At 40.3% G+C, this 16,006-nt stretch overlaps 1 protein-coding gene across 19 annotated transcripts in view; it reads right to left on the reverse strand.

Moving 5' to 3' along the window:
• TCF4 (transcription factor 4) overlaps positions 1–16,006 on the reverse strand; it is a 552,151-nt gene that overhangs the window by 42,624 nt on the left and 493,521 nt on the right. For all 19 annotated transcript variants that reach the window (XM_073543843.1, XM_073543847.1, XM_073543839.1 and 16 more), the window contains 3 exons: positions 13,579–13,657; positions 10,008–10,084; positions 7,499–7,702 (listed from right to left, as the gene is read on the reverse strand). In XM_073543843.1, coding sequence (XP_073399944.1) covers positions 7,499–7,702; positions 10,008–10,084; positions 13,579–13,657 — 360 coding nt within the window. The remainder of the gene's footprint in view (positions 1–7,498; positions 7,703–10,007; positions 10,085–13,578; positions 13,658–16,006) is intronic.

Raw genomic sequence — 16,006 nt, forward strand, 5'->3', positions numbered from 1 at the left:
AGGCAAAATACACTTTTTTTACGAAGTCTGTTATGTTTCTTCTATGTTTTGGCAGTGTGTATTCACCACAAATGTAACAGAATGAGTCTGGATCGTTAAGACAACTTCTTCATGATGAGTTCATGCTTTTCACTGGAAAACAGACAACAACATAAAGTTAGTGCAAAAATCAAGCTATGAACAAACTTTTAGAACACTAATTAACACAAAACTATATTGAGAACTGCTCAGTTCAAGTACTAATCCAAAGAAATTAATGAGATGATGCGTCGCATTTACCAACAAGTGCTATAAATAAGATACCAAAAATCTCAAAAACTTGAGCCAATCTGGCAAAACTGATAGCATATTCAGAATCAGCACCCCAAAAATACCCTAAATTCGATGAAATATCTTTGGCACCAAAAATGCTGTTGACCAGTGTAATAGATAGATAGATGATAGATAGATGATAGATAGATAATAGATAGATAATAGGTAGATAGATAATAGGTAGATAGATAATGGATAGATAATAGATAGCTAGATAATAGATAGATAGATAATAGATAGATAGATAATAGATAAATTATAGATAGATAATAGACAGATAGATGATAGATAATAGATACTGTAGATAGATGATGGATAGATGATAGATAGATAATAGGTAGATAGATAATAGATAGATAATAGATAGATAGATAATAGATAGATAGATAATAGATAGATAGATAATAGATAAATTATAGATAGATAATAGATAGATATATAATAGATAGAAGATATATAGATAATAAATAGATAGATGATAGATAAATAATAGATAGATAATAGATAGATAATAGATAGATAATAGATGGATAGATAGATAATAGATAGATGATAGATAGATAATAGATAGTTAATAGATAGATAAATAGATAAATTATAGATAGATAATAGATAGATTATACTCCAGCGTTCTCTCGTGCCTCTCCGGCTCTGCTACCTCTGTGTGTGCATGTGTGGGGATGAGGCAATGATGGGGGCAGACGGCCGGCAGTGTGCGGTAAGGGGGGGATGAGTGATGTGTTTGTGTAATGTGACTGATGTGCTGTGTATTTGTGTGACAGTACAATGATTCTTCTACCCCCCGCGGGTTAGTAATGCGCTAAATACCGCACCATTCCATTTATTTATACGGTGAGTCACATTCTATTGTCAGCAAAGCGGAATGTATCGAGCGGAGGAATAAAGGACGGAAACCAGAGCTAAAGGGTTAAATGGGCATCGGGCCCAAAAATCCCCCCCCACCAAAAAAAAAAAATTCTCAGATATCGTAAACTCTTCATGTTTCCAAGAAAGTTGTGCATAGAGCTTATGTCCAGTGGTTGCAATACTACAACTCTCAGCATGCCCTAAGACCCTGCTATTGTCAGGACATGCTGGGAATTGTAGTTTGGCAAGAAGTCGGAGACCACTTTTTTCAGCCGTACAGCAAGGAGGGGGGGATGCCAATCTGGAGAAAGAGGAGGTGCACCCAGCTTTCCCTGGATCGGATGCACTTGTGCAGGGCGTGTAGTGAGGCCTCATTCTTCCGCCTGCGCCTCCTAATTCTGCTTTTTTTTTCTGCAGCTGTTTACAAAGTTATAGAGCGTTTCAAGTACAGGAGACAGCAATGTGGAAGAAATTACCGGAACCTTCATGATGCCTACCCCCCCCCCACCTCCACGATTTTCTTTTCTTCACTCCGGAGTGTGTAGTGTGGAACTTATCAACCGGTCAAAGGCTAACCTTAAAACTGACTGCGCCTCCAAAAAATCCCTTTGTTCTTACATTTCCTTTTTTTTTTTAAATTTTCTCATGAACTCATTGACTTTTTTTTTTTTTTTTTAAAGTGTGATGGGTACGGAGAGAAGTGAGCTACAGATGTAGCAGAACTGAGATTGTTCACTACTAGTCATTCCCAGCTGCTACCAATGTGCCACGTAGTGTTTGTAGAAAAGTCAATGTCGGGTTTACCTATGACCAGTCCGATTTGTAAAAGATTTGATTCCTTAGTGAAACAGACTTCAGATTGAGCCACGTAAACCAGAAAGACGTAATAAGTGATGGTTTCCCTTCACTGAGAGCCAGCAGAGATCTTGAAAGTAGCGATCAACTAAAGCAGAATCATTGAAGGGGATGTGATCCTTTACCGTTTTTTACTGATCTCCCAGTCACATGTTAATCTCTTCCCCTCTAGGATCAGACTTTTAATCTGTATACAGTGGCATGCAAAAGTTTGGGGACCCCCTGGTCAAAATCACTGTTACTGTGAACAGTTAAGCAAGATGAAGATGAAATGATCTCTAGAAGGGATAAAGGTAAAGATGACATATTTCCTTTGTTTTTTTCCTTTGTTTTTTTAGGCAATATGTATAACTAAGGCTGACTTTTATGGTGAGGACGCAGGAGAGGTTTTCTTCTGATGACTCTTCCATGAAAGCTATATTTCTGCAGGTGTCTCTAAACAGTAGAGCAATGTACCACAACTCCAGAATCTGCTAATTCTATCTGACGGTCTTTTGCAGTCAAGCGGGGGTTCTGATTTGTGCTTCTTGAAATCCGACGAGCAGCTCTCACTGAAATTTTTCTTTGTCTTCCAGACCTTATCTTCATCTCCACAGTTCCTGTTGACTGACATTTCTTAATTACATTTCGAACTGAGGAAAGGGCAACTTGAAAACACGTTGATATTTTCTTATAGACTTCTACTGCTTTGTGGGCCTCCACCATTTTTCATTTTCAGAGTTCTAGGCAGCTGCTTAGAAGAACCCATGGCTGCTGTTTTTGGCATAAGGTTAGAGGAGGCTGGGTTTTTATAAAGCTGGGAAATTTACATTAAAAGATGATAGTGAACAACCCTAACAGACTAATTAAGGTCTGAAACTTGGTCAAAGTTATCTGAGCCCACAAATATGCCCAAACTTTTGCATCGGCCCATTTTCCTTTTTATAATTTTTAAAATGTAAAAATGACAATATTTTTTATTTTATTTGGCTAAAATGCAAAGGAAATGAGTCATCACTAACTTTAGCCTTTTTAGAGATACCGTAATTTCATCTTCATCTTGCTTAACTGTTCACAATAACCGTAATTTTGACCATGGGTGCCCAAACTTTTACACGCCACTGTATATGGGGACACATTGCTCTACATTGGAGCTGTATACACGAATGGTAGTATATTTTCATAACAAAAGTTGTATAGCTAAGCCCTTTAAGATTTAAGGTCCATATAAATTACACCCCAGAGTACTGGAGGAGATAACAGAAGAAATTTTTGAACCCCTCTCCATAATCTTTGAAAATTCTTGGAGAACAGGAGAAGTGCCAGAAGACTGGAGAAGAGCAAATGTTGTTCCTATCTTCAAAAAGGGGAAGAAGGTGGACCCAGGCAACTATAGGCCAGTGAGTCTGACTTCTATACCAGATCTTTGAACAAATTATTGAACAACATGTATGTCAATACCTGGATAAGAATGAAGTGATTAAACAGAGTCAGCATGGGTTTGTAACTAATAAGTCATGTCAGACTAACTTAATTTCCTTCTATGACGGTATCACTGACTGAGTGGATCAAGGAAATGCTGTAGATATAGTATATCTTGACTTCAGCAAAGCATTTGACAAAGTCTCTCATACAATCCTTATTGAAAAAATGACTAAGGCCTGTTTCACACTTGCTTTTTTTTGCAGCGCGTTTTTCCCGCAAAAAAACGCATTGAAAAATGCATACAAAAGCATACAACTGCTGCGTTTTTTTCAAGCATTTTTATGAGCATGCATGAAAAAAACGCAGCATTTTTATGCGTTTGTATGCGTTTTTAGTGCGTTTTTACCGCATTTGCGTTTTTTTCCAACATTAGGTGGCCCCTCACACTAACCCAAACCATGACTTTACTAACCCTAACCCTGACCCTAACCCTGACCCTAACCCTAACCCTTAACCAAACCATACTTAACCCTAACCCTGACCCTAACCCTTAACCAAACCATACTTAACCCTAACCCAAACCCTAACTAACCTTAACCCTAACCCTAACCCTGACCCTAACCCTTAACCAAACCATACTTAACCCTAACCCTGACCCTAACCCTTAACCGAACCATACTTAACCCTAACCCAAACCCTAACTGACCTTAACCCTAACCCTGACCCTAACCCTAACCCTAACCAAACCATACTTAACCCTAACCCTAACCCTGACCCTAACCCTTAACCAAACCATACTTAACCCTAACCCTGACCCTAACCCTTAACCGAACCATACTTAACCCTAACCCAAACCCTAACTGACCTTAACCCTAACCCTGACCCTAACCCTAACCCTAACCAAACCATACTTAACCCTAACCCTAACCCTGACCCTAACCCTTAACCAAACCATACTTAACCCTAACCCTGACCCTAACCCTTAACCAAACCATACTTAACCCTAACCCAAACCCTAACTAACCTTAACCCTAACCCTGACCCTAACCCTAACCCTGACCCTAACCCTAACCCTGACCCTAACCCTAACCCTAACCCTGACCCTAACCCTAACCCTAACCCTAACCCTGACCCTAACCCTTAACCAAACCATACTTAACCCTAACCCTGACCCTAACCCAAACCCTGACCCTAACCCTGACCCTAACCCTTAACCAAACCATACTTAACCCTAACCCTGACCCTAACCCTGACCCTAACCCTTAACCAAACCATACTTAACCCTAACCCTAACCCTGACCCTAACCCTAACCCTAACCCTGACCCTAACCCTTAACCAAACCATACTTAACCCTAACCCTGACCCTAACCCTAACCCTGACCCTAACCCTAACCCTAAACCCCCTTAACTAACCCTAACTCTAACCCAAACCCCTAAATTCCATGGTTAACAAAAAAAAAACGCATGTGCAAAAAAACGCATACATAAGCATGCCAATGCGCACATATGCGCACCCATAGACTTATATTGGGTGTCTTGCTGTAAAAAAACGCATTGCGCGCATGCGTTTTTTTGAGGCAAATCGGACGCACAAAAAATGCAACAAGTTGCATTTTGTGCGCCCGAGCGCATACCGCAAAAATACGCATGTGCGGTAAAACGCGTACAAACGCATGTGTATGCGCACATAAGCGCATCCCATGCAAAGTATAGGGAAAAAAAACGCATGCGCTATTTAGCGCTAAATTACCGCGAAAAAAAACGCAAATGTGAAACCAGCCTAAGTATGGAATGGACAAGGCAACTGTTAGGTGGATTCATAACTGGCTTAGTGATCGGACCCAAAGAGTGGTCATAAATGGCTGCACATCCAGTTGGAAGAATGTCTCAAGTGGGGTACCACAAGGCTCTGTCCTGGGCCCTGTATTGTTCAACATCTTTATAAACGATTTAGATGAAGGAATTGAGGGTAAACTGATTAAATTTGCTGATGACACAAAGCTAGGAGGGATAGCTAATACTAGAGAAGAGAGAGATTCAAAAAGATTTAAATAAACTGGAGAAGTGGGCAGCAACTAACAGAATGGTTTTTAACAGGGAGAAATGCATACTACATCTGGGCAATAAAAATGAAAAAAGCATATACAGAATGGGAGGAATAGGGCTAAGTGACAGCACATGTGAAAAAGACTTGGGTATACTAATAGATCACAGACTGAATATGAGTCAACAGTGTGATGCAGCAGCAAAAAAGGCAAATGCAATTCTAGGATGTATTAACAGAAGCATACAGTCTAGATCACGTGAAGTAATTATTTCCCTCTACTCCTCTTTGGTCACACCTCATCTGAAATACTGTGTCCAGTTTTGGGCACCACATTTTAAAAAAGACATCAACAAACTGGAGCAAGTTCAGAAAAGAGCGACCAGAATGGTGACCGGTCTGCAAACCCTGTCTTATGAGGAAAGGTTGCAGGATTTGGGAATGTTTAGTTTGCAAAAGAGAAGACTGAGAGGAGACTTAATAGCTGTCTACAAATATCTCAAGGGCTGTCACATTGTAGAAGGATCAACTTTATTCTCATTTGCACAAGGAAAGACTAGAAGCAATGGGATGAAACTGAATGGGAGGAGACACAGATTAGATATTAGAAAAAACTTTTTGACAGTTAGAGTGATCAATGAGTGGAACAGGCTGCCACGAGAAGTGGTGAGTTCTCCTTCAATGGAAGTCTTCAAACAGAGGCTGGACAGACATCTGACTGGGATGATTTAGCGAATCCTGCTTTGAGCAGGGGGTTGGACCAGATGGCCCAGGAGGTCCCTTCTAACTCTACGATTCTATAATTCTATGATTCTATTTTTAAATGACCAAACAATTCCTTAAACGCTGCTCCATGTCATCATTAGTCCTACAGGGATTGTCCCATATTAACTCCTTATTTTGCCTCTGAATTTGGGAAAGAGTTCTATCCAGCAGTTGTACATACTTCGGTCACCCCTTAAGATGCTTTGGTCATAGTGATTGCAGCATTTAAGTGGTTAAACAGTGAAATTGTATGTGCACACAATAAGTAGATGAGGCAGACATTTTTTGTGCCAAGTATGTGTCTCGTAGCAGGAAACACAATGTGTAAAATATACAGATTTTCATTACACTTTTCCCCATTCATGTGCATAGCTGAAAACGCTGCAAAATTGCTGAAACGATTGACGTGCTGCACATATGAAACTGCTTGCTTCTGATCTGCAACACAAAAAAAGAAGCAGCGTAGGCCTAAGTTTTCAAATATCTCATTCACTTTGATGGTGGGAATAAAAACGAGGTAAAAATGCAACATGTGAACAAGCCCAAAGTGTTCTCCCTTTGTACAAACCAGCTCCCCCCCATCAACACAACAGGATGCTGATAGTTCGCTATGGTAGCTGAGGGACTAACTATAGTCCCCAGGTATTTCATCTTGGTACAGCTATTAGGTCCTGCTGGGGGGCAGGTTAGAAGTGATCCCCATTATCTATATGACTAATGAGATGGGCACCTTTTTACCATAACAGTGTACCCAGTTCCAATCTTAGCAAAGAGTTTTATTCCGAATGGTTCCCCATTTAGCGGAGGCAATTGGGAACATCCCTGTGTTTAACTATTTACATTCTGCAATCACTAAGATCAAAGCATCCAAGGGGGTTAAACAGCCAGGATCGGAGTATCTCTAATCCCATCTATTGAAGCAGGAGCTCGTTTCTTATTTTACAGGTACTGAGCCAGTACCCATTCTGACCCCAAAGCGTACAACAGGGATGAATAGGACATGTGGAAATGTGTGAGAAAGCAGCCATAAATTAGAATCAGCAAGATAAGTGCGAGGTAGGGTAGAAGGAGAAGCAGCACTGGCCCAGAAACAAACATAGGGTGCAGCTGAAATGATATCACAAGACGATAGCTATAGAGTCGCCTGAGTCATTTTCCATAACGATCGTCCGCAGCCTCATAATGTACCAGTTAACCCTTGGAGAAGGTGAGTGATCGCATGTTCAGATTAAATGGCTTCACAGGCTTACCATTAGGGAATGTCTGTTTGCTGATAAAAGGCCAGTTCCATATCCTGACCCCAGGCCGCCCATAGCTCCATTGTGAGATGGTCCGATTAATCCATGCATCTCGCCGTGGCTTCCTGGCATGGTTGTTGAAGGCCCCACTGCATGGTTCCTTAATACATGAATTGCATCATCTAATCTTTCCAATCTGTCTTCAATTCGACTTTGCTGTGGGAACAAAAAAAAAAAATATTGGTGTAAAAAAAGGTAATTATGGAAGACGCTGTATATAGCAGGGAGAGATACAAGCATTTAGCTAGTGTGTAGATACAGGAAGTAGTTTGTAATGGTCGGCCATATTAGTTATAATTGGGTCACTTACTCTGTTACCATGTTATCCCAAAGATCTGTCCTATCTCTTACATATCCCTGGTACTCAGATTCATTAAGGCACACCTTTCCTTCCTACCTCATGAACGCTAGTGATATCCATTTGTCAGGTCAGTGAAAAAGGAAGTAGCTAACTTCTTCTCCTGTCTGACTTACAATGCAAATCAATACTGCTACAGTCTTATCCTACACTGCCCATCCTGAGATAAGAGTCTGTGACAATTCAGAACTGCCTGTCACCCGGGACCATTTTGTTTGACCCCTGTAAAGCACCAGAGCTTGTGTGTAACTTTATCTCCGCACCCCCTATAACTAGATAAAAAAAAGGTGTCATCAGCCATAGAAAGGGTGGCTATTTGACAGCTTGGTCTGCTATATTAGCTTTCATGGGGATACTTTCTGTGTCACCCAGTCATCAAGTAGCTCTGTCTTTGTGTTCTTAGCCAGCTCATTGTGAGTTCTGATAATAACTAATGGTATTTAGTAATGATCACAGTGAAAGAGGAAGTAGCTAACTTCTCCTCCTGTTTGACCTACTCATAAAACATGGTAAGGCAGTCAAGACATAGATATACAAACTCATTCCTTCGGAGTGTCGTCCAACCTGAGAAACAAGTCCCTGACAAAACTGCAGAAATGGTGAAACGCGCGTCGAGGTGTGTTACAGCAGGTGTTTATCCCCCCATTCCTCATGACTGCAGGTAATGTTTGATTTGTATTTGTTGCAGCCTTTTGATGATGATGATTAGGGATTGATTTATATCTTTATATTGTACTTTCATGGTGCTTAGCATTTTTATATATATATATATATATATATATATATATATATATAGACATATATTTATAAGTGACACGGTATGTATAAATTGTTTGCACCATTTTTAGGACATTGTCATCTTTGTCCCTTATCATACGGATTAGGTAGTAGGAACTTGGCCAGATATCTATGTGGTTTTGATAGCTATTATAAATGGTATTATTGATTATAAGTAACCTCATACCTTTACCTTTGCAATCTATACCATGTGCTAGCTCCATTGTGTCTCTATGTCCCAATATTTGTATTTGGTATCCTATTTGAATATATTGTTATGTGACATGTTGTTTTAATTCATTATAATAAAATATATTTTTTATCTTTATAATTTTGATTCCACTCCGTCATTTATCTCTATTGGTTTGTGCTCCCTGAAAATACTGATGCTGTCCGCTAGTTGCGACCATTTGGCTTCAGTCACTGTCAGAGACGGGGTGCAAGTGCTGTCTCAGCATTCCCCTATAGCCATGAAGAGCACTAGAGTCGGGGAGTCATTAAATATTTTATAGATATAGAAAGTAGCGGAGACATGAATGACAGAGGAAGTAGCCAACTTCTCCTATTTCATTTACAAAAGAAATTAGTATAAGTTTATGTGCCAACAAGTCATCCATTGGTTCTGTCTCCCTTCATCGATTCTTCCAAGTTTTTTTGGTCTTCCTATTCCGCTTCCGCTCACCAAATTTCATGATTAAGTCAGCGAAAGAGGAAGCAGCTAACTTTTCTTCCTAATTGTCTTATAACAGTAATTAGTATAGATCCAACCTAATTATAACCAAACTACTCAGGACATGCGATATGTAACAAATCAAACTCAGCTGTATTGTCCACTTCCGTAGACAAGTTTTTGACCCAATTTTGGAAAAAAAAAAAAATTAAATTTGTCTATTGTCCCAAGTCCTTCATGTCATGTCAATCAGGTTGGTCCAATAGTTTGGCTGATGCCAGGAATGAACAGGTCCCACCATTGTTCAGCATGGTTTGTTGGCATCTCAGGAGGTTTTATCATTTCCACAAATTTTGTTGTCTGTCCCACATGCAACATCTTCTGTACATTTCCATGAATCATTTCCAATTGGTAGGAAACCTACTGTATATGGCTAGAATAACCTGTGCTACACATAACGGGAAGATACATACGATAGGATGCAATATGGCACCTTAATAGTCACAGTCCATCAAATTGCTGAAAATTTTGGCAATTGGGAACATTTTGAGCTCCAAATATTCCCATTGCACCCTTCATTTATCCGCCACATGACCACTCATAAACCCAAAAACAATATGATATCACTTTAAATAAAAAAAAAACCAGAGGCTTACTAGAGAGTGTAAGGGGCCTTCGTAGTTAGGAGAGGAGGAAGTCTGTCCGCCATTTCTTGACCAAACAGCTGTGCTTGCTAATTAAAAGAAACGAGAGGAAAAAAAAGAAGAGTAATTATCTACACAGTCACATAAGCATCCTCTTAGTTAAAACTTCTGCAGTTGTTTAGTATATATGCAAATTTTTTTCTTTCGCGCAGACCAGACATATGGAGACTTTCCAAAAACATGCTTAAGGGAAAAAAAAAAGTATTTTTTTTTGTAGCAAAGCAGAGATGCGGTCCAGCATGTTCCTTCAGGCTGCTTCCTATCAAAGGATTTCATTGACTCGGTAGGTAATACCTAAGAGGGACTCCAAAGCAAGAAAACAACTCAATATCCCTCCCCAAAAAAACGACCGCGGCGAGGGATTTCAGCTTTCCAAGTCTCTGTTTCAGAGTATACAATCTGTCCTAAAGTTCCAGAAAAAAAAACCGGATGCATTTATCAACCTGACGGCACCATTGGGCTATTTTTGTAGGAATTTCTTAGTATTTTTTAGGTTTTTTTGCTTTTCAACTCTTTCGGAATGTGATTTTCCTGGGAAAGAAAAAAAAAAAGTTCACCAATCTTCCGTGTACCTTCCAAAATGTTCCGTAATCTCAAGGAAAGCAGTGAAAGTTCCGGATAGCTTTTTCCATGCAGCGGGTGCATGAGACGGGTACATAGGGTGTGGAAAAGATGTGAAGGAGCTCAAAAGGGCAATGTATGGGTAAAACATTTTCTCTGCTTCATTTCCTTCCGGAAGAATTTGGCAAAAAATGTTAGCCAGCATGCTTGTAGGATATTACATTTTCTTCTTAAAAAGGGTGATTCCATATTCATAAAAAGTTTGGTCGAAGACAGACTGTCTAAACACATTCCTGATGTATAATGGAGCACCGGAGAAGCAGAGCTGGAACAGCGGGAGAGATAAAGGTTCAGTTATAATAGGTGTGAGACAATGATCGGCATTGTTGTGTCGCAGAGGAGGAGGTCCTCTGCGCTGTAAGCCTGGAATGTTTCCCTGGGACATGTAGTTCCACGAACCTTGCTTAGTGTATAAGGGGCTGGGCTTGCAGGGTTGGTCGGAGAGCTGGGTGGGTCTGGCTAACCACACACCTCCCATCAATGGGTGTATCTCATACATTATAATGAGGCTATGGTTTGGTCACATGGTCTCTGTGTTAGAAGGTCCTGCAAGAGGACAAGTTTCCTGAATAGCATATTTTGAGGCCATGTACCTGCACAGTTTGTGAAGGATAACTGTGGGGAGGCTACCGCCCTTCTGAGGGTCTGGAACTGTCAGATTTGACCTGTTGAGCAAGTCATCATCCGGGACAGTGATCCCAGTAGGGCAGCTTCCCTGGCAGCCACGACTGACAAGAAGTCAGTGTGTGCAGTGAAGCTCCGGGAAGGTAACCTCGGATAAGGGGGTTGTAAGAATGGCAGAGAAGAGTATCTGCTACATGAACAGACTGGTGTCATATTATGTTTCGTGGATGTAACGAAAAGGACTGTACTCTATCCAGTTTATGCTGTGTCTAAATAAACCTGATGGTCTGTTTAAGTGAGAAACCGTTCCTGTGTGCCTAAATCCCATTTCCAAGTGAGTGTCCCCCAACACATTCAGTGAGCGCTATCTTACATAGGATTCTTGTAATATTGACACATTTTCTTCTGGTCTCAGAAAAACCCTTTCAGTCCTTAATGCCCATAATTATTTCCAGGAACCCAAAAAAAGGCTCCTGTCTGATCCAAGGAAGGAAATTTTCCCATGAGCAGACACATTTCTGTGGTCGGCCCTTAAATCTTAAAATAGCTATCATTCTCTGCATGTAAATATGAAAAGGGGGTCTTTTAAGACCAGGGCTTGTAATGTAATAATTCCCCTAGGCCGGTCCGGCACTTATGGACTAAAGATGATTACTTCTCCTACTTAAAGGTATTAACCCTCTGAGTAGTAAATCGATTTTGCAAGTTTTTTGAGCCGCAATGAATAATGTTGGAGGTGAGGCAAATTACTCAGGAGGGCGGAGCACGACGAAGAATTGGCGGAACATAAGCGGTGTGTTTAGTCTGATCAGATTCTAGATGTGGAAAGTTTATGAAACTTTTTGAACAGTCAAAAATAGAATAATCAATATGAACTTTTTTAAAAGTAGTCCAAAATAAAATATCAATGTGAATTTTTTCACAAAGTGACCTAAAATAAGGAAATCAATGTGCACTTTTTGAAAATTAGTCCAAAATAAAATCTCACGGTGAATTTTTTTACTTGGAAAGACCTACAATAGCAAACCATTCCAACTTTGTCTAAAAGAAAAAATATCATAAAATAAATTAATCGATATCATTTCTTCCAAAAGGACCTTAAATAAAATATAAATATTTTTCGAATGGAAAACTAATTTCACCAAAAATATCAACATGAATTTTTTTTTTTCAATAAAACATAAACATGAATAATTATCAGTTCAAAATAAAACATAAACATGAATTAAAAAATTAAAAAAAATATCAATGTAGCAAAACTTGGCTTGGTGAAGGATTATCAGATTTTCAGATTGAAGGAATTTTAGTGTCACTTTTTTACTTTTATCATAAAAATCGAATGTGATATCGGTAATTATCAAAGACAGATTGACACGTTGGATGGACATGGACGGAATGAAAATTAGCAAGAGACGAGGAATTGTAACGGGATGGGAACCTGACATCTCCCCGATTCCTATCATGCTGATGAAGCAGTAGGTCATGGGAACCCAATTTGCCATCTGTGCTGGTTACACTAAAGTCTGCTCCAGTAATGTAACAATAGTAAACGCAGACGTAACACCTAGCGGAAGTGTTTCAATAATACATATGTTCCAGATTTCTGCCTGCGCGCAATGTTCAGCGCAGCATATGTGCTTTCGAAAGTGTCCGATCGTTTCACCGGTGCCTCAGTCACACTTCCAGGCGGCTAATGCTGCTTTCACGCCGTGGCGTCGGTTCGCCATCTACCATTTTGGGGTCATACTTCTTTCTGATCTCTTCATTTTTTTAGGGATGTATTAGGGGCCAAAAAAACAGCAATTTTGCTATTTCTACTTTTTTTTTCAGGGGTTCATTATATATAATATTGTAATAGTTCGGACAGTTTTGCACGTGGCGATACAAAATAGATTTTTTTTAGGTTTTATTTACATTCTGGAAAAAAATAGGGCGGTAAAACGTTCACATTTTTTTAAAGGTCTGTAAAAATATACTTTATTTTTAATATTTAAAAAAAAATTTTTTTCCCCAGGGAACTTGAAACTGTGATCTTTTGTACACTGCAATATTTCAGTGTATTGTAGTTACTGATCTCCTATGAAGCGCGGCCACATGCGAACATGGCGGACATGTTGGGGGGCGGCAGATGGAGGGGGCACATCTGGACGGACTGGGTCCACTAGAAACTGCACATGTATATAGTCTACGGAGCAGTAATGACACTCAGTCCATAGATTCGATGATGGCGGACATCTTTACAGGTAGCTATCTCAGGAAATATGGCGTCATATCGTACCGGAGAGAGATGGCGGAGACCCCACGGGAGTTGAAGGGTTGGAAGAAAAACTGTTGTTGGTGTGATCGGGTGAATAGATCTGAAATATAGAAAAGACTCGTAAGTTTCTCATATAAATAAATAAGTTTCAACTCATATACAGGCGTCTAACATGGATGTAATGTCAGCCATATTGGTTGTCACCTGGCTGTAAAGTCAGCCATATTGGTTGTCACCTGGATGTAATGTCACTCATAATGGTTGTCACCTGGATGTAATGTCAGCCATATTGGTTGTCACATGTATGTAATGGCAGCCTTAATGGTTGTCACCTGTATGTAACATCAGCCATATTGGTTGTCACCTGGCTGTAAAGTCAGCCATATTGGTTGTCACCTGGCTGTAAAGTCAGCCATATTGGTTGTCACCTGGATGTAATGTCACTCATAATGGTTGTCACCTGGATGTAATGTCAGACATATTGGTTGTCACCTGGATATAATGTCAGCCATATTGGTTGTCACATGTATGTAATGGCAGCCTTAATGGTTGTCACCTGTATGTAACATCAGCCATATTGGTTGTCACCTGGATGTAATGTCAGCCATAATGGTTGTCACCTGGATGTAATGTCAGTCATATTGGTTGTGACCTGGATGTAACGTCAGTCATATTGGTTGTGACCTGGATGTAATGTCAGCCATAATGGTTGTGACCTGGATGTAATGTCAGCCATATTGGTTGTCACCTGGCTGTATTGTTAGCCATATTGGTTGTCACCTGGATGTAACGTCAGCCATAATGGTTGTGACCTGGATGTAATGTCAGCCATAATGGTTGTGACCTGGATGTAATGTCAGCCATATTGGTTGTCACCTGGCTGTATTGTTAGCCATATTGGTTGTCACCTGGATGTACTGTCAGCCATATTAGTTGTCACCTGGCTGTATTGTTAGCCATATTGGTTGTCACCTGGCTGTAACGTCAGTCATATTGGTTGTGACCTGGATGTAATGTCAGCCATAATGGTTGTCACCTGGCTGTAATGTCAGCCATATTGGTTGTCACCTGGCTGTATTGTTAGCCATATTGGTTGTGACCTGGATGTACTGTCAGCCATATTAGTTGTCACCTGGCTGTATTGTTAGCCATATTGGTTGTCACCTGGATGTACTGTCAGCCATATTAGTTGTCACCTGGCTGTATTGTTAGCCATATTGGTTGTCACCTGGCTGTAACGTCAGTCATATTGGTTGTGACCTGGATGTAATGTCAGCCATAATGGTTGTCACCTGGATGTAATGTCAGCCATATTGGTTGTCACCTGGCTGTATTGTTAGCCATATTGGTTGTCACCTGGATGTAACGTCAGCCATAATGGTTGTGACCTGGATGTAATGTCAGCCATAATGGTTGTGACCTGGATGTAATGTCAGCCATATTGGTTGTCACCTGGCTGTATTGTTAGCCATATTGGTTGTCACCTGGATGCACTGTCAGCCATATTAGTTGTCACCTGGCTGTATTGTTAGCCATATTGGTTGTCACCTGGCTGTAACATCAGTCATATTGGTTGTGACCTGGATGTAATGTCAGCCATATTGGTTGTCACCTGGATGTAATGTCAGTCATATTGGTTGTGACCTGGATGTAATGTCAGCCATATTGGTTGTGACCTGGATGTACTGTCAGCCATATTAGTTGTCACCTGGCTGTATTGTTAGCCATATTGGTTGTCACCTGGCTGTAACGTCAGTCATATTGGTTGTGACCTGGATGTAATGTCAGCCATATTGGTTGTGACCTGGATGTAATGTCAGCCATATTGGTTGTGACCTGGATGTAAAGTCAGCCATAATGGTTGTCACCTGGATGTAACGTCAGTCATATTGGTTGTGACCTGGATGTAATGTCAGCCATATTGGTTGTGACCTGGATGTAATGTCAGCCATAATGGTTGTCACCTGGATGTAATGTCAGTCATATTGGTTGTGACCTGGATGTAACGTCAGACATATTGGTTGTGACCTGGATGTAACGTCAGACATATTGGTTGTGACCTGGATGTAATATCTGCCATATTGGTCGTCCCCTAGATGTAATATTTGCAATATTGATTGTGACCTGTATATAATGCCAGCCATGTTGGTTGTGACCTGGATGTAATGTCAGCCATATTGGTTGTGACCTGGATGTAAATGCCAGCCACATTGGTTGTCCTCCAGATGTAATGTCAGCCATATTGGTTGTCCCCTAGATATTATGTCAGCCATATTGGTTGTCACTAAACCAAAGACAACCTGTCATTCCAATTTACCTACTTACATACAGAACACCTACAGAAGTGATTGACTTTGGGGTACCTGGCTAGAAATTAACTAGGAATCACGTTTTCTACTTTCTATGTGCACAAGTAGCAGAGCTGAGCTGACTTTATCTGCAGCCCCAC

The sequence above is a fragment of the Dendrobates tinctorius genome, unplaced genomic scaffold (genome assembly GCF_039654945.1).
Source record: "Dendrobates tinctorius isolate UK_male_01 unplaced genomic scaffold, ASM3965494v1 ptg000135l, whole genome shotgun sequence".
Taxonomy (NCBI): domain Eukaryota; kingdom Metazoa; phylum Chordata; class Amphibia; order Anura; family Dendrobatidae; genus Dendrobates; species Dendrobates tinctorius.